Source organism: Lepidochelys kempii, chromosome 11, assembly GCF_965140285.1.
Source record: "Lepidochelys kempii isolate rLepKem1 chromosome 11, rLepKem1.hap1, whole genome shotgun sequence".
Classification (NCBI taxonomy): domain Eukaryota; kingdom Metazoa; phylum Chordata; order Testudines; family Cheloniidae; genus Lepidochelys; species Lepidochelys kempii.
Window position 1 is genome coordinate 29,672,994 of NC_136390.1, and position 26,515 is coordinate 29,699,508.

Genomic DNA, 26,515 nt, shown 5'->3' on the forward strand with positions numbered 1-26,515 from the left:
TGGGTGGGATACACCAGTAGGAGAGGGAAGCTGAAACCTGGGAGAAGAGAGGTGGGAGGACCTTGGAGAGGGCAAGGCACAAAAGGGAACTGGAGAGACATGCGCAGGGTGGGAGTTGCTTTGGCTGAGGGGAGCTCAGGAGAGGGGGACTGGGAGGAGGTGAATTAGGGAGGCAGGGGTATTTAGATGGAAGGCAGAATGGGAGGTGGGGGATATGAAGGGGAGGGCAGAGGGAGGAGTGTGGGGAGATAGGGATGGGAGAACAAGGGGTAGGCAGTGGGGGAGAACTGAGAGGCTTGGGGCACAGCAAGGGGTGTTTGGGGAAAGGGGCTGGGCTGGAGGGGGAGTGTGAGGAGAGGTGAGAGACCTGAGGGAAAGGAGCAGCGCTGGGGTGTGGGGGGAAGCGGAGGGATGTGAGGCAGGGAAAACGGAGGGTTTGAGAGGACAGAGAATTTAGGGAATATTTGGGGAGCAGGGCGGTGCACAGAGCGGGGAGGGAACATATTGAGGTACTGTGAGGGTCTTTGCGCCCCCCACGTGTGGGCAAAAATCACGTGGCGACTCTCTCATATGTTCTGCATTTGGCGGGGGGCGGGGGACAACCCATTTGCACGGAGCGCTGCCTCAGCTGCTGCTGAGGTGCCACAATCGCGGCAGCTTGTCGGCTCCCAAGCCAGTGAGACGCGAGCCATAAACCGTAGCCCGTTAGCCTCCTCCGTGGCAGTTGTTGCTCTGCGGGAGCCAGGGTAGGAGGGAGGCGGGTCCGGGAGCCGCTGGGGGGAGCCCCGTTGCTCTGGGGGCTCCGGGGTGGCGGTGCTGCCCGGCACTGCAGAGCCAAGTGAGGAGCAGCGGAGGTGCAGAGCAGGCAGGGGCAGGCGGGGCTCGCCGAGCTCCGCAGCTCCTCGCACGCGCCGCCGCGCGCACAGCTCCGGGGCCGCGGCCGCTGCCTCGCCACAGCGCGAGTCTCGCTGCCCGCTAGCATGAGGAGGAAAAGACCCCTGGAGCACGATTTCTGTTCCAGCTAAAAACCGGACCGGGAGCAACCGACAGGCTGTAACCCCCGCCCCGCGGCTTGCAGAGGAAGGGGAGAAGCTGCCAGCCCAACGGGGGGTCCTTCCTGCTGAGCTCCCTGGGGCTCTCTGCTTGCTACCAGCCGCCGCCGGGGGTAACGGGGGACCTGTATCTCAAGCCCTCCTGTAAGCCGCAGAACCGGGGCTGAGAAGAGAGGGGAGCAGCTCCTGAGGCGCAGCTAGGAAGCTGCCTCCTCCCGGGGATTGGGGCGCCTCGCCTGGTGCTCGCCGATCGCCTCTCCGTCCATGTGCTTGACTTGTGTCCGGCTGGGAGTGGCTGATAGTGAGAGCCCGGCCAGAAGGAGACTCCCTTGCTGCATCTTGCTGGGTGGGGGGATTAGGAAGGCTGCCCTTCCCCGTCTTTCTAGGGGTGCACTGAGCCTGGGAAGAGAGACCTTTGTGCCCGGTCCTCGCCAAAGGATAGCGCCGTGGAGGAGGAAGACAGGGAGGAGAGGGGCAAGTATCTGCCCCTCTCATTGCAGGCTTTGCACCTAGTTTGCTCGGAATACATCTACTTTCCCCCTCTGACATGCAGGTGCAGCAGAGGGAAGTGGAATAAGGGAGATACAGAGCGAGCGAGCTGCACAAAGGTAAAACGGGACTGAATGTCTTTGTGTGGCTCTTGGTTTTAAGGGGGGGGGAAGGGAAGGTTCTGCCTGTTAGGGAGCGATTGGAAAGTAAGGGGCTGCAGAAAGAAAAAGAGGAAGCATCTGAAAAAAGGAGGGGAGTGAGGAGAGAAGCAGGAAGGGAAAGAAAAGAGGAGGTAAGGAGAGGGAATAGGAAAGAGGAAGGGAGACGGAAGAATGCAGAAGGGCAGAGAAAGAGGCAGGGAGAGAGAGGAGCAGAAAAGTAGAGAGTGAAGGGGAGCGGCAGACCCTCCCCCCTTGTGCTGTTCAAGCCCAGAAGTGCCTCCTTTCTGGTGACTCTGGCTAGCCCCTCTGTATTATGTCTGCACTCCGAAGGAAATTCGGGGACGATTACCAGGTAGTGACCACCTCTTCCAGTGGCTCAGGCTTCCACCAGCAGCAAGCTGCAGCAGCAGCTCCTAGGAGAAAGAGGCAGCGATTTGTGGACAAGAATGGCCGTTGCAATGTGCAGCATGGCAACTTGGGCAGTGAGACAAGCCGCTACCTGTCGGACCTGTTCACCACCCTGGTGGACCTCAAGTGGCGCTGGAACCTCTTTATCTTCATCCTCACGTACACTGTGGCCTGGCTCTTCATGGCCTCCATGTGGTGGCTCATCGCTTACATGCGGGGTGATCTGAACAAAGCCCATGATGATAACTACACTCCCTGTGTGGCCAATGTCTACAATTTCCCCTCCGCCTTCCTGTTCTTTATTGAAACTGAGGCTACCATTGGGTATGGCTACCGTTATATCACTGACAAATGCCCCGAGGGCATCATCCTCTTCCTCTTCCAGTCCATCCTGGGCTCTATCGTGGATGCCTTCCTCATTGGCTGCATGTTTATCAAGATGTCACAGCCTAAGAAGCGGGCAGAGACACTGATGTTCAGTGAGCATGCTGTCATCTCCATGCGGGATGGCAAACTTACCCTTATGTTCAGGGTAGGCAACCTTCGCAACAGCCACATGGTCTCCGCGCAGATCCGCTGCAAGCTACTTAAAGTAAGTGCATAGTCCTGTTCTTGCCTTCTCCTTGGCGCTCAAACTTCCTCCTGAACGATTTATCTCTCCCCACAGCTCTTGTGCTGCTGTCTTCTTTGCAGAGCCCATCCAACTCCTCCTTCACTTTCCTCTTCTCTCTAGGACCTTCACACCATCTCTTCCTCCTCCTCTGCAGGATATTAACACCTCCTGCACATTCCACTGCTTCCCCTTGTCCTCATGCTGCCTCTTCCTTCATAGAGTACTCACATTTCACCCTCTCCCCAGAATTCTCTCACCTTTTCCTGAACCTTTCCCCAGTCCCTTGAAGCACTCACACCTTCTTCCCCTTTCACCAACCTCCTTCTCTCCTGACCACTCTCAGTTCCCCTTCTACTTTCCCACCTCTTCCAGAGAGCATTCAAGATTATTTCTCCACCTTACCACTTCTGACTTCAGTACCTTCCTCCTCTTCTCTCCAGAGCATTCCCTTTAGCACTGTCCTTTTTTCTGCTTCTCCTTCCTTTCTTCTCTTCCTTTACAGGACTCTCAGCCCCATCACCTTCCTCCTGAGCACTCCTTCCCCTTCTTTCTCCAGAGCACTTGCATTCCCACTCTATCCAGAATTCATCTTCATTCATTCCTCCTTCATTTTCAAAGCATTAGTTTCCCAAGTCAGAGTTAATTTTTAAACTCCCCTCCATCCAGCTCAGTTTTTTAAATCAACATTTTTCTTTGTTCTTTGTGTGTCAATCTTTGGAGTATCTTACAAGCACAAGAGTATTTTCTACAGTTGGCCTTTAAGTTTTGGTCTCTGCATCCTTTACACTATAATTTGCTGTCAACACATTTCCAGTTTGGTTACTATGTCTATTCAGCACTGTAATGTGTGTGCATTTTATAGACAGAATAGGTAGATTCCTGCCCTTAACATTATGCAGCCTACATTTTGAGCTGTTAAGTAAACAGGATCTATTTTTTAAAAAAAGCAATCTCTATTCAGAATCTCTGGTTATTGTTTTACCTTTTGTTTTGTCAATTTTCTGCTGTATATTTTTTGAATAATATTGAGGGCTAATCACGGAGACCCTTTTTTGCGCAGATAGTTCATTAACTTCCTGGGAGGCCGAATCTCAAGATAGTGGGTTTTAAAATTGTATAGGTTTCAGAGTAACAGCCGTGTTAGTCTGTATTCGCAAAAAGAAAAGGAGGACTTGTGGCACCTTAGAGACTAACCAATTTATTAGAGCATAAGCTTTCGTGAGCTACAGCTCACTTAGTCTCTAAGGTGCCACAAGTACTCCTTTTCTTAAAATTGTATAGATGATTTGTAAGGAAAACTGACCATTTAACTGACATTTTAAATATAACTTAACATCCTTACAAACTTAGATTCAAATCAAATTTGGTCCAAAACCTAAAAACAATTTAAATATTTCTGTAGTGTTCCACAAGAAAAATTCTGTGGTAAACAGTACATATTTTAAAATATCCACCTGAAGTGTTTGCAGCTCAGACATTTCAGTATTTTTATAGGGCTTGATCTAAAACTCATTGAAGTCATTGGAGAGACTCCCACTGTCTTCAATGGGCTTTGGATGAAGCCCGTAGATCAGGGGTGGCCAACCTGTGGCTCTTCAGAAGTTAATATGTGGCTCCTTGTACAGGCACCGACTCCAGGGCTGGAGCTAGAGGTGCCAACTTTCCAATGTGCCCTGGGGTGCTCACTGCTCAACCCCTGGCTCTGCCACAGGCCCTATTCCCACTCCACTCCTTCCCACCCCCTCCTCTGAGCCTGCCATGACCTCACTGCTCCCCCTCCCTCCCACAGCCTTTTGCACACCACAAAACAGCTGATTGGGAGGTGCTGATTGGTGGGGCTGCAGGTGGGTGGGAGATGCTGGGAGCGGCGGGTGGAGGAGCTGATGCGGGGGCTGCTGATGTATTACTGTGGCTCTTTGGCAATGTACACTGGTAAATTCTGGCTCCTTCTCAGGCTCAGGTTGGCCACCCCTGCCCTACATTATAGTAGTCTGCAAATGAAATTGACTAAAATCTGACTATAAAATACTCATTGTCTAGGAAATGGATATTCACTATTCTAAAATATTGAAAACTAAAAACATTTTTTTAATATTCTCGAGGGTTATTGGTAAGAGAGGTTAAGAGATCCCCACCCCCTGCCAAATTCTGTTCTCAGTTACACCTGTGCAAGCCCTTTAAAATCATGGTTTTAACTAAGGCCCCAGTCCTGCAATTTGAAAAGTGTTGGCAGAATCCCATTGATTTCCAAACAATGAGGCATATATGCCACAGTACGGTTATATGCGGAGGCTGCAACTTTATTAAAACTTTGTAAATTACCTGGAAGGGCTGTTCTAGAGCAGGTTTCAATTGATCGTCAATGGCTTCAGCTTGGCAGACGTGAGGGTAGAAGTGAGGGCTATGCCCATTCAGGCCTGCCCAGGAACCCTGGCTGGAAGCCAGGGTGCCAAACTGTTCCCCCTCTTCCATGCAGGAGGTAGAAGAGATGGGGGGACCTCACAGTGTGTAAGACATGAGAGCATACTCTCTTATTGTGCAATGCTGTGCTTGGGGTCCTTGCTCAAGCAGCCCATTGGGTTACATGGATCTCACCTCGGACCCTTTTGAATCCACCAACCGTACTAGAAACTTTTAAAGTCATGACAGATGTTATTTAAACCCTAAATCTGGACCTCCAGGATGCTGGCTGGAAGGTGAAAAATCCCACACAGAAATTTGACAGTTCTGTCATATGGGGAAAAATCCCTTCCAGAGCCTGAAGAAAACTTGGCAATCAGCTTTCTGCTGGCATCCTAAGAGATCTAGCTCACGAGAGAAGCGGGGGCCTGGAAAAGAGCCCAACATGGCTGCTCCCAAGCACCAAACAGACACAGCCTCCACCTTCTTGCTGCCCGGTAGGGGAGAAGTAATGAGCTGCCCCATCCCCACCCTCCATGTCCAATGGAAGCAGCAGTAGGCAGTACAGGGCCCCTCCCCCATCCCACAGCACAGGGAACGGGGGTGAGAAATGAGAAAGAAGCAGCACCTTCCCCCCTCTCCCATACACATATGCTATGGGGAGGGAGAACCTGGTGAAGTGCAGGAGCTGTGCCGCAGCTGCTCCTGCCTGAGCTCTCTCTCTCCCCCCCCACTTGTGGGGGTGTCCCCATTGCTCCTGGACCCATCAACGATGCACACTGCCTAGCCAGATGAGCACCAGTGAAAGTGTCACACTATATGGATTCAGTGGCAGGATTGTGGCATTTAGACCTGAACAAATGTTTCCAAATGAGATTATTCTCTATTTTCAGTAGTATTTGGAGAACTAGGTCCATAGTTATGTACTAATTCGTGGTAAAGTGTAACCTCCAACTATGGTGTTAGCGAACACATTGTCCTCAACTTCAGTGAATTTCTTATATGCATCATAGGATAGAAATGTTTAAAGAAATTATAGAAATTAAGTTGCTTCTTTATTACCCTGCCAGGATAATTTCCATAGATCAAAAATAAAACGTTACGGAGGTACTCTAACTTCCCCCCTTCGCAGCTATTTTAGATCTTTTTGATAATGAAATCAGACATTAGTTATATATTTTCCGTATCTGGTTAAAGGGGATTGTTTTCTATTATCAGTTGTTTAAATTACTAGAATAAAATGTGTGAAATAGCCTGGTTGGTGTTCATTTAGTCTTTAGGGGGCACCAAAATAAACCATGGAACTGCTTTACATTATTAGGCTGTACTATCCAGTTAGAGGTTATGCTACTGATTTTAGCCCAACCTTATATTTAAATTAAATATTTTAAGGAGTTCAACCTTGAGGTACATTTCAATAACAATGCTGCTTTGTGAATTAAAAAGTTCTCCCTTTGTATAATTTTGGCATGCCCCTGCAAAGGATTATAAGAGGTGAAGCTGCTTTTAGAACTTGCCATGATTCCACAAAACTTAGCAAATATTACAGATGTGAGTGCATGACTCTATAATCACTTTTTGTGCTTGGTTTAGAAGAGTGAGCCAGTCCATGAGGGAGATTTATTGTGGAAATTTGTTGAATATAAATATTTCTGTGAAGAAAACTTGTCTTAGTATCAATTTAAATAAAATACCACATGCATTGTAATATGTAGAAATAAAATCACATAAAACCAGGCTACAATTAAAGGCATTATATTAAAAATTATACTGTAGAATGTTCATACATACTGTGCCACACAAACAGTAACAGTATGAGAGTTTGTTCATTATCGTAATTTTGGATGGATTGTGTCCCTGAGCTGACATGCATAGAGGGTGCTCTCCCCACTCACATTTCTCCCTGACTGTGGAATGATGAGGTGGTTTTGTGGAAATGTGTCCTCAATTTTTCAGATGTTGTGGAGCGCTCTCTGCAAGGATGGGGATGTGTGTGTGGAGTGTCCTAAAGGAGAAGGGTAAGTTAGGGGCCAGAAAATGGCTAGAAGCTATGTACACTGACCCCAACTAACTCTGCAGGGTGTACTCTGAAAAGTTTGTGAATCTCTCTTCACCATGGATCTTTGAACATGCGCAGGTTCTGGGAGCTGAGCCCAGAGCATGCTGGACAAAAGTTGGCTCCTAGATAGAATTATATGACAAAAAAATTCTGCAGTGAGAGTGATCTCGTAGGAAAAGGAAAACTTCAACGAAGAGTACTGATACGTGTAAATAGTCTTTTTAAAAAGTTTTCTATTCCAGTATAGTATTTGAAGGATATCCCACTATTTCAACATGGAAAACATTTTCCTATGATTTGTGTGACCTATGCTGGATTTTCTTTGTTTGGGGAACACAGGAGATTCATCTTAGAGGTTACTGAAACATTGTTTTATCCCAAGACAAAGTAATAAGATTGGAATCTCAAAGTTATGTCTACAGCTGGTTTAAAAAAAACCTTCTGTTAAGATGCTTATTTGATGGGAAATAGCTTTTTCAACAAATTAGAATTTTTCACAAAAATGTAAGTTGTTGAAATATTTTTGATTTTTGCTGAAAAACCAAAAAACTCAAAAACTAAAAGTTCTGGAAAACATTTGGTTTTGAGGTTTTTGAGGTTTGTTGACAAAACCCCAAAGATTTGGACAAAAGTGAAAACCATGTCATTTCTATTGACTCCTTTCTCTCCCGACCCCCTTTCCTCTGCCATAAATATATATTTCCCAGCCTGCTCTGGTTAACTCTGCCCATCATCATAATGGTCTTTTGAGATCACTGGCAAACTACAGTTCTATTGTTTAAAATAATGTAGGGGCCAGACGCTTGTACTCTTGTTCAGATTGAGTAGCACCTTGACTTTGTTAGGACCTCTTGTGGAATAATGGATTATATCACAGAAATGTAAAGATTCTGTAGTGTAACATTAGGGGTATCCTGACCCTACTTCAGGGTACTAGAGGGAGCACAGTGATGAACATCATATGCAGGGTAGAGTGATTTCATATCATGGTTTGGACACCCATAGAACATTCTAGAGCTTTGATTAGACTTTCTCTGCCCTGTACTGAGTCGCTGTTTGCTCCAACCCTCTCCTTTCTCCTCCCTCACAATTGCTTCACCTCCGCTTCAATCCACCTGCCCTTCTTATCTTCTCCCCTGCTGTCTCTCTCCTTCCTTTGAATATTCCCTCTCCCTTCGCTTTTCTTTCCGTTTTTTAGCTTATTCCTCTTAAACCAAACCCCCTTTCTCCCCTCCCCTCACCTGAAAAAAAAATTGTGGAGCTAACATGTTTGCTACCATCACATTGTTCACTGTGTGTGTTATACCCCTTCCCTCACTCTAGGGTGACCAGACAGCAAATGTGAAAAATTGGGACAAGGGGTGGGGTAATAGGAGCCTATATAAGAAAAAGACCCCAAAATCGGGACAGTCCCTATAAAATCGGGACATCTGGTCACCTACCTCACTCTGTGTCTGTCTTGTCTATTTACACTGTGTGCTCTTTGGAATGGTGATTGTCTCTTACTCTGTGTGTAGAGTGTCTAGCCTAGGGGGTCTCAAACTCAAATGACCACGAAGGCCACATGAGGCTGCATCACTGACCCCCCCATGCTGCCCTGGCCCCGCCCACACTCCGCCCCTTCCATGAGGCCCCGCCCCTTCCATGAGGCCCTGCCCCTGCCCCACCTCTTCCCAGCCCCCATTCCAACTCCTTCTTTGAAATTCCCACCCCAACTCTGTCCCATCCCTGCCCCCAGAAGGTGTAGGAGGAGTGCGGGGTGCAGCAGGGGGCTCAGGACAGGGGGCTCAGGGTGCAGGAGGGGTGTGGGGTGCGGCAGGGAGGTTGGGGTGCAGGAGGGGTTTGGTGGGTGGGCTCCGGCCCAGCGTGCACAGCAGGCTCCCCACCTGCCTGCCTGTCCTACCCCTGTGCCGCTCCAGGAAGCAGCTGGAACCTGGGGGCTTGGGGGTGGGGGGCACAGGGGTCTGTGTGTTGCCCTGGCCGCGCCTTCAGGCACCGCTCCCCACAGCTCCCATTGGTTGGGAACGGGGAACCGTGGCCAATAGGAGCTTCGGGGAGGTACCTGGAGGAGCGGCCAGGGAAACACACAGATCCCTGTGTCCCCCCTCTCCCAGGTCCCGGCTGCTTCCTGGAGCAGCGTGGGGGCAGGGTAGGCAGGCAGGCGGGGAACCTGCCCTTGCCCCTCGTGCGCGCCGGGCCGGCCAGAGCTGCTCTAGGTAAACGCTGGGGACTGCGGGGAGCTGGCGGGCAGCAGAAAATAACTCCGTGGTCCGCGTGTTTGAGACCCCTGGTCTAGCCCAATGGGGTTCCATTCTTATTTCATTCTTAGACACTACTATAGAAGACTTTATTTTTAATAAAAATTAGCTTCAGGCTTTGTCAAGCAAATTTGAAAATGTCATTGTAACATCATATTAAAACTTATAATGAACCAGATTATAAATGTTGGGTTTTCAAAAATGCAAATTAAGGCTCTGATCCTAGAAACATGTACATAGGTAACTTTATTCCTATGAATACACCACTTGACTTCAGTGGGACAACCAGTGTGCTTAAAGTTTAAGCATGTGCAAAAACGTTTGCGGCAGCAGCCATTAAAATTGCATTTTATTAAAACCAGTCTTTGTAGCATAAAATATTGTCATGCAGAACAAAATAGCTTTAGCATTAACAATGAAAAGTAATTTAGACTTTCAATACATTAGCAAAGTTATTGGTGAACTTTTTTTATGCACATAGACCAAAATTTTCAAAAATAGGAGCCTAAAATTAGGATCCTAAACCCTAGGATTTAGGGAGCTGAGGGTGGGATTTTCCAAAGCACCTAAGTCCCATTGACTTCAAACTGTGAATTTTGGTAGAGAAATATGGCCTGGTCTAAGTATTTCAGCCTTCTTGACTTGTGGAAGTTTAATATATCAGAAAGTGGCAGATATAACATGGACTGTTCGCTTATTGGTTTTGTGTCTGAATTTGTTTTGTTCATAATAAGAGAGGCATTGAAACCTTGGACTTTTCCTTTTCAGCACAGATGAGGAATTTAAGTGTGAAACTTTTTAGTAAAAAAAAATAAAATAAAAAAATTTCCATGTAAATCTGAAATTCTGCTAACATTTACTACTATGACTAATGAAATTCTAACACCACTACACAGAGTTCGGAAACTAATTAAAGAAACAACCACAAAACATCTACATTAGCAGTTTAAAGTGGTAAGAAAGTAAAGAACTAGAAAAATGGAAATTAAAAAAAACCTGATCTAAATATAATCAATTTAAATAAAAATCATTATTTAACATTTTTTAAATGTCAGGTTTTAAATTATTTTTAAAAAATCATGATTTTATCTACACTGACCAGCTGCTGATCCATTAGGACAAGTGGCTGAAGAGGGAGAGGGAGTGGGTGGAGCCATGGCTCTTGCTCCTTCAGCCTACTGAGTTGGTCAACCACTTGGGAACATGCTGTGTATTGAAAGGGTGCAGCAAATTGCTCCCCACTTCCAGTACAACCGGGATGCTCCTGACTCTATTCGTGGGTTGGTGCTATTACACGCTACTCCTTATTTGGGATATACATATAATGCAGTAAAGCATCAAGAGGTTTGCAAGGCTGTTAAGTATCGTGCATCTTCCATGATCTTCTCAGTATTTGCAATCTCAGAAAATCAAAAATCCTGAGCTGAACCCTCTCGAGATCAAAAACCATGAAGCAGAGCTCAAAACCTCATGAGATTTGCCCAACAAATCCTGAGATTTTTAGAACAGTAGTTCTCAAAGCTGGTCCGCCGCTTGTTCAGGGAAAGCTCCTGGCGGGCCGGGCCGGTTTGTTTACCTGCCGCATCTGCAGGTTCGGCTGATCGTGGCTCTCACTGGCAGCGGTTCACCACTCCAGGCCAATGGAGGCTGCGGGAAGGGCGGCCAGCACATCCCTTGGCCCACGCTGCTTCCCGCAATCCCCATTGGCCTGGAGCGGTGGACTGTGAACAAGTGGTGGACTGGCTTTGAGCACCACTGTTTTAGAAACATCATCAAACCATGTTTTTTAGTCTTTTGACTTTTTAATTCCCCTCTACTCTTCTGGCTATGTGTGTGAGATAATTTCAGGTTGAAAAGTCAACCTTTAATGCACACAAAAAAGCCTCTTCCTGGCTGCTCAGATGGAGACTTCACTTACCTCTCCTCACCCCTAAGCTGTGGCAACTTCCGTACATTTTCTTTTAATATCTTGACTCCCTCCTGCCTTGATGCCCCCTGGAGCTTCTCTTCTTCCCTGGACCCAGGAGTACCACTTCTTCAGCTCTCCCTCTCCCTTGCCTTACTGCTCCCCAGGATTTCTCTGCCTGGATTCCAACCAACACAGCGTTCCCCTGGCTGCTTTGGGAGGACTCCCCTTTCCCACAGCTACCACCAGGCTGGGAGAGTTGCCGCCTCCATCTCCCACCCCATCACTGTTCTCTGCATCCCCTTCAACCTCCCTCCTCTCTCCATTCCCTCTGCAACTCCTACATTTGCCTCCTTCTCCCCCCACCCACCCCATATCCTTTATTAAGGACAGCCTCACTTCCACATGCATCTGAATTGTAGGGAAATGGTGGCCATCTTGCTGGCTTCAGCCCCACTGGCAGTAGTAGGAGATGGTGGCCATTTTGAATATTTATGAAAATTAATAAGTTGTCAATGTCAGCCTTTCATTATTTTTTTCATGAGACAGGTAAGTGAACACCCCCAAATCGCTAGTCATGATAAAATGGAGAGAGGTGGCAATACTGCACTCTCATTCAGCTACCCTGTTGTGCTGTAGCTCAGCTGAGATCTCCTGTGTCCATCATGGTCATAGAAGTTGCTGCTGCAGGCCACCAAGGGCTGCTGTGTAACCTGCCGAGCAGGCAGCCAGGAGGCCTCCATATCTACTCTCTTTCTGGCTTCCCCTACTGGATCCAGGGAGAGATGCTGCTGGGAGGGTTTAGGCAGTGGCAGCAGGTGTGGGGAAAAGCCCAGCTTTACCTCAGACAGCTCTATGCAGCAACTAACTATCCCCTACAGCCTTCAGCATCCATCTTAGCTAGCTTAACATTCCCCAGACTTTCTGCAGCATGCACCCCCTCCATCCCCACACACACACTCCCTCATCCATGACTTTTGAGTTTTGTGTAGCTCCATGCCCCACCTCCGTCAGTGCTTAAGGCAGCTTGTGTTGCCTATAAACTGAAGTTTATGGTTGTATGCAAAGTATTTTCAGCTATTCAAAGTGCATACAAAACACAGTGGAGTAGCGCCAATTTTGGCAGCTACTGATTTAGATGCCATCATGTCGTAACCATGTCACCAAGTTAAGTACAGCACCCTTATTCAGTTGCATTGTGTTTTTACAAGACTGCTAACAAAAACAATTCCTTTCCAAAACTGTCTGGTGGCCCACCTGTATGTTTTTGGCAAAATATTGTTCCTTTGAGAAGCACAGACAAGGATATTTATACAGATGTGTTTTAGATGTTTAGTTTGATTTGATATATTTACATAAAGCTCATTGTTTTGTGGTAGGATGTGATAGCAGAGGCAACTCAGTCACTTCTATCTATGATGGATTTGAATTCATTGTCGTATTGGAATCCTGTTTTAATAAAATGCAATAAAATCTCTTGGGCTTTTCTCACCCCACCCCATATTTCACAGCTAAAACTTCAGGGCTATAAAATATAACCTGTGATTACATATGAATCTGAAATATGATTTTCTTAGAGACTGGCTTTGGGTTTTTTGGTATAGTTTTAAAATGTATAGGACCAAATCCTGAGAGGGGACCATAAAAAATAAACAGGCAATTATATCACAGAACAAACATTTTACAAAGGGTTCTGGTGATGTTATAAACTATTATGTTAAAACATGAGTATCCAATCTCAAAATGGAATTATAGCACTATCATTTAAAAATTCAAACAGATGCTTCAGAGTGCTAGACCTGTGGCTTTCATGGTTCTTGCTCTTCCACTGCTCCTATTTTGGTTAACCCTGAAATTTCACAGAGAATTCCTCATTTGTCTCTCTCTCTCCCCCTGAACACCCCATTTCTGACCCTCTGTTCCACTGCCTATCTGAAAGGATCTTTAGGTTTCAGAGGCTTTTAATATACAGCTGCCAGAGCAGAGGCTTTTAATATACAGCTGCCAGAGCAGAGTCCTCTGTTGCTTAAAAGCTGGATCTTTCTCTCAGGGCAACTAGTATGACTTCCTCCGGTCCCATAAATGGTCGGATTTTGTAATTCACTGCTATGCTGACTATAATACATTCAACATTACAATCCAAGGGTGTGTGTGTGTGTGTATATTAAATATATGCAGATATAGTGTATAGTTTTATGTAAATGTTTATGGTCCCAGTATAACTAATTACTGATGCCTTCTGAATTATAACAACAAAAGACATAATTAGAGGAAATAATACAAGCTGGATCCTGCCAACATTTAAGAATGTAACTTTATCAGTGTGTGTAATCCCCTTGAGTTAAATAAGACTATCCATGTTAGTTGCGTGCAAAGTAAAGTTGCATGCAAGATCTGGCCTACATCAGTAATGAATAGTTTTAAAAGGTATTAAAATATTACTTTAAACTAGAAACTTCATTTTGGTCACTTATATCAAAAGTTGGTATTTGCAGATGTGCCAGTTTTTGATTTAGTTCACTTTTACTTAGAAAAAATAACTTCTCTGTTTTATGAGGTAAAGTCAACAACAAACCGTGGTTACCAGCAAAGGCTACAGTGGTCTGTGCTAGCCAGCATAGTCAGAGCACTAAGAAAGAGAAATAAAGAATCAGAGCAACAGCAGGAGGTGGGAGAGAAGAAGGGAAAAATATGGCAGAGCAGCAGGAAAGGAGGTGTATTGAGTCAATAGGAAGAGAAGAAGGAGGGTGATATATGGTAACAAATTGCAAAGTGTCCTTTGTTACTATACATCATATGTAAATTAGTAATCCAAAAATTATATTAAGATTCAATTTTTGTGCGAGATCATGGCTATATTAACAAACCACTTGCATTTCACTCAATTTATTGCCTGAGCCACTCGATGAAATTAAGTACATAAAGTTGTTATATTTAGTTCTTGAAGGTAGGATAATTTTCTCTTTATAAGCTGGTAATTTACAAGGTTAAAACTAACTGGAAATAAAATGGAAGATTCCTTCATATATTATCAGGCCAGAAGGAACCATTGTGGTCATCTAGTCCAGTGGTTCTCAAAGCCGGTCTGCCGCTTGTTCAGGGAAAGCCCCTGGTGGGCCGGGTCGATTTGTTTACCTGCCACGTCTGCAGGTTTGGCCGATCGCGGCTCCCACTGGCCGCGGTTCGCTGCTCCAGGCCAATGGGGGTTGCAGGAAGGGTGGCCAGCACATCCGTCGGCCCGCACTGCTTCCCGCAGCCCCCATTGGCCTGGAGTGGCGAACTGCAGCCTGTGGGAGCCACGATCGGCCGAACCTGCAGACGCGGCAGGTAAACAAACTGGCCTGGCCCGCCAGTGGTTTTCCCTGAACAAGAGGCGGACCGGCTTTGAGAATCACTGTTGTAGTCTGACCTCTTGTATGACACTGGTGTTAGTATTTCCCTGAATGATTCCTATTTGAACTAGAGCATATCCCGTAGAAAAACATCTTGATTGTCAAATGTCCAGTGATGAAAAGTCTAACACAGCCCTTGATAAGATGTTCCAATGGTTAATTATCCTCTTTTAAAATTTGTGCGCTATATTTCTAATCTGAAAATGGTCCAATCTTGTTTAAATTAAATTTAAATTTTATACATGTGAGTAGCCACATGTGTTCTTACTCATGAAAGTAAGGCCAAGGGACTACTTGTGTGAGTAAGAACTCATCACCTGGGAAAAAGGTTTTCCAGAACAAACCTTAAATGAGTATCATAAACTTGAAATCTAGTCAAATTTTAATAAATGTGTTAAAAGTGGTTTCTGATTCTATACCTGTCCTTGAATCCCTCTGCCAATTTTTGTGGTTTTTACCATTACATTTTCCTATTAAACAAAACATTTTCCCTCAAATCCTCTGTTGCAGAGTGAATAATTTTCACAAACAGAAAGAAAACTGACAAGCTAAGGCTCCAAACCTGCCTTTGCACAAGAGGAGTGCTGTGTCCATGCAGATCCCATTGTAGAACTGGGCAACGTAAACAAAGTGGAAAATCACATTTTGGTCTGCAGCATTTTAACCAATGATGCTACAATACCTAAACTTACTGTAACTGAAAGAAAAACAATTTTCCCTAAATTTTGAAGTATGTACGTTTGAATAATAGACAAAAAATGTAGCCTATAAAGCAAAAGTTTCAATTAAATCAGATTAAAAAGTGTCTTTCACAGCACTGGAATGATATTTTTCATCTTTATGGTTACAGCCATAAAATATGACTTTTTTTTTTAAAGTGTTAAACTCGGAAGGTTTACGTTTTTTAAGCAATGTTGCTGCCTTATACAGATAGATTAAGATGATCAGAAATGGAAAAAAAAGTGACAGTTGTCATCAACATTTTGAAATCTGTGAATTTTTCCAAACTGCTTTAAAATAGATTCCAGTTGAATCTTGATTTGCAGAATTGCCTTTGATATTGCAATTCTGCTACCTACCAAATAGCTTTCATAACGACTTGACATTAAACCTAGAAAGCTTGCATCCTGTTTTCCCTTGTTCACTAACAAACAGAATCATGCAAAAGAATAACATGAAGGAGGACATATGACCTGTTTTTGATAAAAGGCAGTTTTAGCTGTTGGTGTTAGTCTTGTGATATATTTTAAATATAAAACAAAGCATAGAGAAAAATTGAAGGGCTTGTCACCATTGCCATGCAGTTTGAACTATGGGGCTATGAATAGCAATGTGCACCAAAGTGCTGCACTGTAACTCCCCTGTGTGGATGCTGCTGGCACAAACTAAAAGGTTCCTAGTTCATATTAATGTAATCCTCTTCAGACAGTATTACATTAAAGTGATCTAGGAACCTTTTCATTCACACCTGAATCATCCACATGAGGGAGTTTGAGTGTAGCACTTTGGTGTACAGTGCTATTCAGGCCACCGTAGTCTGAACTTCAGGGCAGTGTAGAAGTGCCCTGAGAATCTATACATCATATAATAATAAACCCCACAGGCTTTATTTGCAACTTATAATTACCAGTGTACATTTAGATATGGTGAAATTTACCCAGCTTCTTTAGAGACACAGAAGTTGCTAATGCTGGAGAACTGCTATGGTTATGATGCATCAGACAAGGAAAGAGGACTCCATGCTCCTTGTATGCAATAGAGTTGGGCTCCAAGACAGCATTGTGAAGGGCAGTGGGAGGTGTCGTGTTTTGGTGGCAGGCATAGCTAGTGCGTTTGAGATTAAACAGATGTTAGTTCAGGTGCTGAAATAGTAATGACCTGCAAAGTTTAACTTAAATATGCAGATTTTTTTAAACTAGGTTCATTTGAGCTGAGACCTTGAACTTCAACATTCAGCTCAGAATATTTTTACAGATTTGTTTTGAGGTTCTTCAAATACAGCTTATAGGAAAGAAGTTGAAACCATTAACTACAACAACAAACACCGCTCTACTCTGTGATTATGTAGTTATGCACACTGAGTATGTAGTTATAGAGTAAAAACTTCTAAGGGAATACTTTAAAATATGTTTTCTACTCACTTTTACACTGCCATTAATCATTGTTAATCAGCTTCCATACACCTATATTTTGATGAGCAGCCCATTAATATGTTTAAATGCAGTAGATGTATGAAATAAGTTTATTATAATAGGCCTGTAAGTGGACTTCTGACTCTTTGGTCTTCTCGGATACATTCTGTAGCATGCAGTGGTTTTATATTACACTTTAACATATATACACCAGTTGGTAATAGGTTAAACTTGTAGGAAGGGCAATGTAACACACTCTGGCTGCACAGATACTTATTAATGGCCTGAATCTGCCACCCTGACTTTCAGGGAGTAGTCCCTTACATGTGACTAGTCCCATGGACTTGATTGCAACCACTTGCCTAATAGTAGCAGGGCTCTAATTAAGGGTACTCTTCAAATTTCCTTTCAGCTGTTTTTGTGGCTTTTCAATGAACTCTTGCTGCTTTTCTCGGGGGCCCCCTAGTCAAACATGCACATTTACACTCTGTAGTCTGAGCTATGGGAGGAGCTGCCCCTACATGAATACTTCATTTGACTGAGCTGTTCTGTAAAATTAGGGCTGTGAATGAGCTGCAGAATTAGATTAAAGGCACATTTATTTTACTCTGATTTTATTTCCTGACTTTTCAGTGTGGCAGTGTCCTGGTGGCAGAACCACCACTGCCGTACACCCACTTCTGTAATTTGTGTGAACAGACATTTTGGGGCCAGGCATTTTTCCAAAGCTCTTGAGTTAGTGAGCTGTAATTATAGTTAGATGTATATTGTAAATAATTCATGCATGTTCTATATGAACAACATTGGGTTTCTGCCTGGTTTTCTGTAACATAGCAGCGTAATGATTTGTTTGGATTTTGTCTCAGATGATTGATAATGCAAAGTGTTGGCAATGATGTGAATTGCTTTCAGGCTGTCTCGAAAATTGCTGTACTAGAGGTGATTTCTTCTCTTTTTTTTCTGCATGCTTGTCTAGTCTCGGCAGACACCTGAGGGCGAGTTCCTCCCTCTCGATCAACTTGAACTGGATGTAGGTTTTAGCACAGGGGCAGATCAACTTTTTCTTGTTTCCCCGCTTACAATCTGCCATGTGATTGATGCCAAAAGCCCCTTCTATGACCTCTCTCAGCGAAGCATGCAAACTGAACAGTTTGAGATTGTCGTCATCCTAGAGGGCATTGTGGAAACAACTGGTGAGTAAAAAAAAACAAAACAAAAACAACCACCCAGCAAAAATTATGTTTGTATATATTTTATAATTGTTTTGCTTTTTCCAAAAGCGAAATAGATTTTTACAATGGCTTTTATTCTGTTGTCGTAGAATGTCATTAATGAATACAAGGTTACTGTACACCTATTTTCATATGAACTACATATTATTTGAGAGATTGTTTTGAAAACTGAAATGTATGTTTTATAAATATGCATCTGCGTGCCCAAGATGGTTGGTAAGCTAATACAATAACAGTAAATATCTGTAGAAATTGATTCAGCTGCTCAGTTGTGCCTGTCTCGGGCCTTTTGGAAAGTAGAAAATAAATGACAGATGCATGCAGGTCTGTTCTCTTTGCAGTCTTTACTGTAGAATAATGTATTTTATGTTTGCTGCAAGGTACATGCATGATTGTGTTGGAGTTACTAGTGGACACTCGCCAGTATGCTTGCGTGCATGCTGATAAGCATGGCTTCAATGGGAGAATATTTAGAGATAATACATTTAGGAAAATATTCTATTTACTATTTTTTCAGTTCATATTTTTGTTTTTAAATATTTTTGTACTACCCAAATGTAATAGGGGGGAAATATTTAAAATAAAGAGAAACTTTTGATATTAGATTCCTTCTAAATGGGAAAAGTACACTGTGTGCATAAACAAGGGAGTATATTTTATGAAGAATTTATGCCACTAACTGTATTTTTAATCCAAACATACTGTTCTAATCCTGAACATTGTCAGCAGTAATGTAATTTGAATACACCACCTTTGGTTCCAAAAAATACCAGTTTTTTGAGGATGGAATATTGAATAATATAGGGCCATGAGCGTTTGGACAAGAGTCAACGTGCACAGAGGTTGTGGCAGGATAGAAGCCAGAGGGACTAAGCTCGCAGTCCTTGAATAAATTCAGTTCAGCTTTCACTGAAGTCAGTGAGAGCAGAATTAGGTTCTATCCTTATTCAACTAAAACTCCTGCTAACATTAGTGAGTGTTTTGCTTGTGTAAAATCTTAAGAACTGAGACTCAGAATGTTTATATAAACAGAACTACTATGCATATGCTATTTATTAGAGATTGGTGATAATGGGAAAAGAATTCTGCAAATAATAATTGGAAATTTTAAACTTGCTTAGACTGGGTTTTCACCCCCTTTTTAATTCACTTTTTGTAAATATTCTAGTCTTAAGATGGTCTTCATGTTATCAAAATCAGCTGCTGGGAGTAGGATCTTATTCTGCAAACCCTAACTTACATGAATTTTTAGGATCAGGAGCTAGATGTATAGAAGTAGACAAAAGTGTGATAAACGAAGTGAAAAATAATATATGGATAAAGCATGAAAAAAATGAAAGCGCTTAGAGTACAATAGAGAGAATGTGAACAGAAGATAGAAGAGGAGAAGCTCAGAGAGAAAGCAACCCAATTCTTGAATTAACTGGTGAGAGATGAAGCAGAATTAAACGATTAGAGTTTGAGAATGTAGAAGAAACAGTGGAGTGCAGCAGGGAAAGCAAGCTTTGAGAAATTAAATGGGAAAAGGATGGTACTGTAAGAGGACTAAGAAAGAAGAAGGTGGGGGCCTGATTTCATACAAAATACATTTGGCATCTGCACTGTGAACAGTTTTTACCATGAATCTGATCTAGAGAGAAGAAAAATACAAGTGATACAAATAAAAAACTGAAATAAAAAGGCAGTCTAGTCTAGTTTCTGGTGCCAAACATATTACTTGTAGGGATTTACCTCATGTTTCTGGATTGAACAATAAACTGAATCTAGTGGAAATAAAGTGAAAATTAGAAAGTTTCTCTATTACCTTTTACATTTAAAAAAAAAATCCTTCTCCAGTTTTTTCCTTCCTTTCCTTCCTACCATCTCTTCCCAAAATATACTGCAATTTAAAATGAAAACTTGTTTAAATTTTATCAACTGCCATGTCACCTTCTTTTTAAACATACCAGTTCTGATCTTCTCTAAGGACCAGATTGTCATCTACCTGGGAAAAACTCAGAGTTCCCACTCAGACTGTTCTGATTTTTTGGGGAGGATGAGAGGCAGGATTTGCCCACACACAGACCTTGAAGAAGGCTTACTCCCATAAATCTCTGGAAACCCCATGGATCTCAGGATACCTGGCAGAAGCCAGGGCTGTGCACATGGACATCCTTTTCTATGCACTAGTTCCTAGGCTCACTTGTCTTGTGATTGCTCCTGAATCTTTCCTTGGGAGATCAGTTCTTATAGTGGAAGGTGCTACCTGTGTAGGGTAACACTAACTCATCCACTATTATTTTGCCTGGGTTTCTGGGCTGATGATGCTGTGGAGAAGTGGTCACCCTCTGACCACATGGTTTTCACACAGAGAGGCTTCTGTGATCTCTGAGACCAGCAAACACCACTTAGCTTCTTTCACATCATTTGGGTTCCCCCCACAACGCATAGCCTTAAATACTGCACGCTGACGTTTTTATTTATTGGATTCATATACTGGCCTTTTTTAATGGTGTGTTCATTGTAAGTTTAACTGAGATCCTTGGATCACTTTTCACCACTGTGAGCTCTTCCTCGCACTAAGGAAGTTTCTGATGTAATATTTTCAATAAGGGGAGTAGATTTGGTAACAGACCCTACCGCCTTCATATGGTAAATTGAGGCTAATGAGGAACTCCCTTTCTGCTTTGATTTGGGGACAGCATCAGCCCACACATTTGGCCTTAAAAGCATAGCTTTAAGGGAGAGGATCCTCTTTTGAAAATATAATAATAATGTTGCTATGACTTGTATTCATATAGATGTCACTTCTGCAGTGTCATCTAATGGTCACAGTTGAATCATAACAAAGACGCAGAAACTGTAGTATCCAAACTCCTTTGGAAGAGTGACTGTATTTCCTCAACACAAAAATGTTCCACAGCAGTTCCAGGGAAACAAAATGGGTTAGGACAAAAGTGGACCGATTTCTCTGTCTGCACTAGCAATATGTGCTTTCATAGGCTTCCCAGTAGATATGGTCTGAAGCAGGAATTTTTCCTCCAAATTTGGACAGCAGGTGCAGCTTGATGTATGTTTACTATAATGAGTGTATCTTAAATAGAAGAGTATCTCTGTTATTCCAGTGGTATTCCAAACTAATATGATGTAAATTATGATGACTAAGTGCCCTGCTTCCCACCTTCCATTATTGTGAGAAGTTGGGATATCTCCTTGAAGAACCAGGTAAGGGTTATATAAAAACTACTCTTTTTAATTTTAAAGTTCAGTAGAGAAACAAGTGGCCAAAAACAAACCAATCATCCCTGCCTCCCGATTTCAACCCTACAAAATATTCCTTCTATCTACTTTAAAAGTGATCTGCTAATCTACAGCTCAAACGAGCATTAAGATTCCTGGCCTCACTGAAATCAATGACAAAATTCCCATTGACTTCAATAGGGCAGTATTTCAGCTCAGTCATAACCTACTGCTACAGCTAGGTTTCTGCTTGCTCCTTTATTTTTAACAGTTGCTTAAGCGCTTCCCTTAGCTGTTCAACTCAACCCTCTTGATGATGCTGATCTTTAGAGTTGCTGAACAAAGGGCATTGCATCTGTATAGCATCTACCATGATCAGTCCATACAGAAGAGAGGAACAACAATTCCCATCTAGAAGGATTAAAATCTTCCTGCCAAACAACCCCTAGAACCAGGAAAAACTACCAACAACATCACTGTATATTACAAACATTCCTATAGTAAAACTATAATCTGGGATATATTCTGTATATTCTGAATCACAATTGCAACAAAATGCTACCCAGTTACTAACCTACGTCTCCCCAGAGGCCACGTCTAAAGTCAACGTTCACGTTACTCACCCAGCTTTTAGGTGTGCCTGTATCACATGGAGCCCCAACGTGGAAGTAGGACACCAAAGGAAAATAGCAGTTTCCTGTGTCACTGCCTACTTTGTTAGTAATGGTTTCATGGTAGGAAGAGGAGGAAGTACTTCTGTATAGGTTGGCGTTGACCCATGTAGCAGTGAATGTATGAGGTGGCCTTGGAGAAATGCCATTCCCACTAACACACACACTTGCTAAAATTTGCTGAATGTAATGTAACAGCAGAAAGGAGGAAAAAGGTGAAAGGCAGCGGCTCTACTGCCAGCTACATTAGTGGCTATAATACCACTAGTAATGCAAGAGGACATACCTGCAGGTGGATGGGGGCTGTGAAGAAACGGCCTGCCACTTTTCCTTCACAGGACTCAGCCTGGCTAGAGCTTTTTCTGCTGTGGGTTTTGGGCCGCTTTCCTTGCCAGCAGTGTATCATCTGGGGGTTTATTCTAATTACTTCTTCTCTCATGTAGTGTAGGACCAGTGCCTTCAGGCAAGAAATGGCCTTCTGGCAAACACTCTTGGGTGAACTGGTCCCTAAATCTCAGCCTAATATACTCACCTAGAACAAAATGACATTTTGTGCCTTGCTGAACAATGATCACCCTAAGGGAGTGTAGGAAGACACACAGTGCTAGTGTAAGTAGGTATACTGGAATGTCTGAGATGATTCCCTTTATGGTCCCTGTTTAAACATTGCTGTTCTTGATGCCTTCTGTAGGATCAACAGGCATGGACTTCACTCCTCCTTCCATGAAATTATCTCTGAGTGACATGCAGGTTCCCAAAACATGGTTCCATTGAACCCCTCTCAAACTTTCAGAACCTTCCCTCAATTTAAAGCCCACCAGACTTCTTGACCTGTATCTTGGTGGGTTGTCCTTAATACTGTCATCTGTGCTTTCATAGAAGTCCTTACTTGGTTGGTGTCAGGGTTCCTTCCCCACTCTGAACTCTAGGGTACAGATGCGGGGACCTGCATGAAAGACCCCCTAAGCTTATTTCTACTAGCTTAGGTTAAAACCTTCCCCAAGGCACAAATTTCTTTGTCCTTGGATGGTATGCTGCCACCACCAAGTGATTTAAACAAACCTTCAGGGAGGGCCACTTGGAGCCCTATCTCCCCCAAAATAATCCCCCCAAGCCCTTCACCCCCTTTCCTGGGGAAGGCTTGAGAATAATCTACCAACCAGATAGGTAAACAAGGTGAGCACAGACCCAACACCTTGGGTCTATAGGACACTGAAAAATCAATCAGGATCTTAAAAGAAGAATTTTATTTAAAGAAAAGATGAAAGAATCAACTCTGTAAAATCAGGATGGAAGATAACTTTACAGGGTAACAAAAGATTCACAAACACAGAGGAGATCCCTCTAGGCTTAGTTTCAAAGTTACAGAAAACAGAATAAGCCTCCCTCTAGCAAAGGGAAAATTCACAAGCTGAAAACAAAAGATAATCTAATGTGCCTTGCCTTATTTACTTACTCTTTTTGCAATATTGAGACTCATTTTAGGATGATTTTAAGAGAAGGAGTTTTTCTGACCTGATGCTTCTCTGCTTCCCTAGAGAACACACAAACAAGGAGCCCAAACAAAACCTCCCCCCCCCCCAAGATTTGAAAGTATCTTCTTTCCCCATTGGTCCTTTTGGTCAGGTGCCAACCAGGTTATTTGAGCTTCTTAACCCCTTACAGGTAACGAGGAATTCTAGGCTACCCTTAGCTGTATGATTATGACCGTTGGCTAAGGAGTTTATTGATTATCCAGTAAAGAAAGGTGGAAAGTGTGCAAGTTTTCCTGTTAAAAAGAATACAGAAAGCCTAACCTTTTAAAAATATACGTTTATGATAGATCAGTAATTTTAATTGATTAGCATCAACGTTTCATTCCAAATCTGTATTTAGTGTAAGTTCAAAACCTTTATTTTTGATGTTGGTCATGTTTCATATATATGATAAGTCCGTTAATGCCATTACTATTCTTCAGTGATAATAAATATGAGGTGAAGGTTAGTAGTTTAATGTTTCATTTTAAATGTAATGAAGGATGGAACATTTTTGCTATGTCAAATGAACACATGAGAAGCAATGATTCACTGATAATCCTAATTGTCCTGATCCCGGCCTCATTGAATTCGGTAGCAAAATGACTTTATTGAATGCAGTGGAATCAGGAATATGCCCTGTATCTCAAAATGTACATGTAGAAGGGACTGCTTTTTACTACATGTTATTTACCACAGTGATTGCATGATTGAGGATATGCAAGGGAGTAAAATTTCTTATTCCCTAGCATTTGTCTCTGTTGCTACTCCAGCCAACATTACTTCCCCCTTTTAAGTTCCCACAATGTGGGAAGTGTTCTCAGAGAACAGTTGCCTTAAAAGTGAGCAAGGGTTTTTCTGAAGGAGTTGCAAGCAAGGGATTGGGATTGTGTTTTTTGCAGCTTCATTTAATCTAGGTGTGGGTGTCAGCAACTTAGGAAAGAAGCCCCCCATCCCACTTCCAGATAGCAGGTTTCCCACAGAACCTTATTCCCATGCAAATTCTTCTGTGGGATTGCAGGAAGAAAGCAGGGCATAGTTTTAACCACAGATTCCAAACCTTTCCATCCTTCTCTGTCCAAGCCTCATCCTGTCTGATAGTTGATGGAATGATAGGGGCCATTATCTTTTTGTTGTAATGGCAAAACCGTCTATTAAAATATTTTAGCTTATTTTATTCAAACTGATTTGAAATTTAATTTTTAGTGTTCAGATTACTGAACATTCCAATATTATAATGACAACGTGTTGAATTTGTTGCCACATCTATCCTGGCATATGGTTGATTCCAAAAGTCAAATTTAAGGCATATGCAACAATGTACTGTATGCACCTGTTCACGTTACATAATGCCTTTCTATTATTCTGGTGTTTCTCTCTTTAGACAAAGATCTTCTCTGTTGCCATTAAGTAAACTATTGTTTGCCTAGAGAACTGCTTTTTTAAAACTTAAAATCTGACTCTACTTTCAAATTCACAGTATCAAAACATTTTATTTTTAGTTCTGATGCCTTAATTCCGTAAGGGTGAACCTCACTCTCGACAGAGGATCAGCACAGGGGTGAATTTCAAACACTATGAATTTATATTTAGAATACTATACAGCCTTTCTTCCATTTTGCATCTACCCTTTTTTATTTCCAAAGTGAGTTTACATGTCAGCACAGAGGATATGATTACATAATATATCTGAATTTCAAAACCTTAAGCAGCCCTGTAACACAGTAAGTTTTCTGAAGCTGCTTTCTTTTTTTATAAAATTGACTTGCAGACAGTCATTACCATGGAGAAGAGATCACTTTAGAAATAATAAAAATATCATATGGGGGAGCTGTGTTTTCCCCTTCAGTTGTGAAGAGCTCGAAAACTAATCCTTCGTGGTTCATATTAGACTCTTAGTCCCGTGCATTTGTTGATACTAACATGACAGAATGAACTGCAAAGGCCTTTCTTAGTGCTTATTGTTTCTATAGCTTGAGTTAAATGGAAATTCAATACCCATCTGCCTAAACTCAGTTTTTGCTTTTTTTATGGTAAAATATTCTCAATACGCTCTTGAAAAGTACTGTGAACACAGGGGCCAGTCCTGTAGTCTCCCGGCACAAAGAAATCTTATTGAGTTCTATAAATGGGTGGTTTATAGGATTAGGCCCATGGAGGACTTCTACCTATTAAACTCATCCTATTTTAATAATCTAATTATAATGAATAAAGTAAAAAAAATCCTTAGTTGAGAGAGTGAGTGTAAATTACTAAAGCTACTGTGCTGTTTTAATGTCAAGAATTCCAGTGAACATTTGAAGAATCTTCATTTCAACTGTTTTCAGCATTCTCTATCATCTCATTGATACTGACATGCCAGATATTGCATCATATAAAAATCTAGTATATTAGGTTGAAAGGAAGAACTTTATTTCCTTTTTTTTAAAAAAAAAAACTAAAGCAAAACAAAAACCTGTGTGAAGGAAAATATAGAATTCCAATTATATTAAGAAAAAAATATGAGATAGTTGGACTCATGAGAAAAGTATCAGGGAAACAATGTAGCACTCAATTTTTTTAACGTGTTTTATATTTTGAGACTTTTCACTTTTTAAATTCTTACAGACATTTATTTGAGAAGATCTTTAAAAATGAAAAGTTTTCCTTTAATATATGGGCTTCAGCATAGTTGGAAATAAAACTGCTTTAAAATGTGATATTAAAAAGTAGAAGCACATTTGGTTGCCTTTTGAGTGTTTCTACTGCAATCGAACTAGTAATATCATGATTAGATCATTGGGAATGGCTCTGCTTGGGGAATAATCTTCGATAGAAAACTCAGAGTAGCAAGAGGAGTGCACACATTTTGCATGTCACACCAAAATAGTGGCATGTTAAGTTAAAGTAAATAAAAATGGTATTTAGAAGTGGGAGGACATATCACACCATTTTATGTTAATGTTAAATAAGCATAGGTATAATTGAGGCCCTAATTAATAACATCTCTTTGGTTTTTCAGTTCTAAGG

General features: G+C 42.4%; 1 protein-coding gene across 4 annotated transcripts in view; it reads left to right on the top strand.

The window, feature by feature from the left end:
• The first annotated feature begins 454 nt into the window (after window positions 1-454).
• KCNJ3 (potassium inwardly rectifying channel subfamily J member 3) overlaps window positions 455-26,515 on the top strand; it is a 198,988-nt gene continuing 172,927 nt past the window's right edge. The window contains exons 1-2 of one of the 4 annotated variants that reach the window (XM_073305508.2): window positions 455-2,702; window positions 17,847-18,063. In XM_073305508.2, the coding sequence (XP_073161609.1) occupies window positions 2,016-2,702; window positions 17,847-18,063 (904 nt within the window). In that variant the 5' untranslated portion in view covers window positions 455-2,015. The remainder of the gene's footprint in view (window positions 2,703-17,846; window positions 18,064-26,515) is intronic. The other 3 variants (XM_073305510.2, XM_073305507.2, XM_073305511.2) reach the window with 3 other exon arrangements.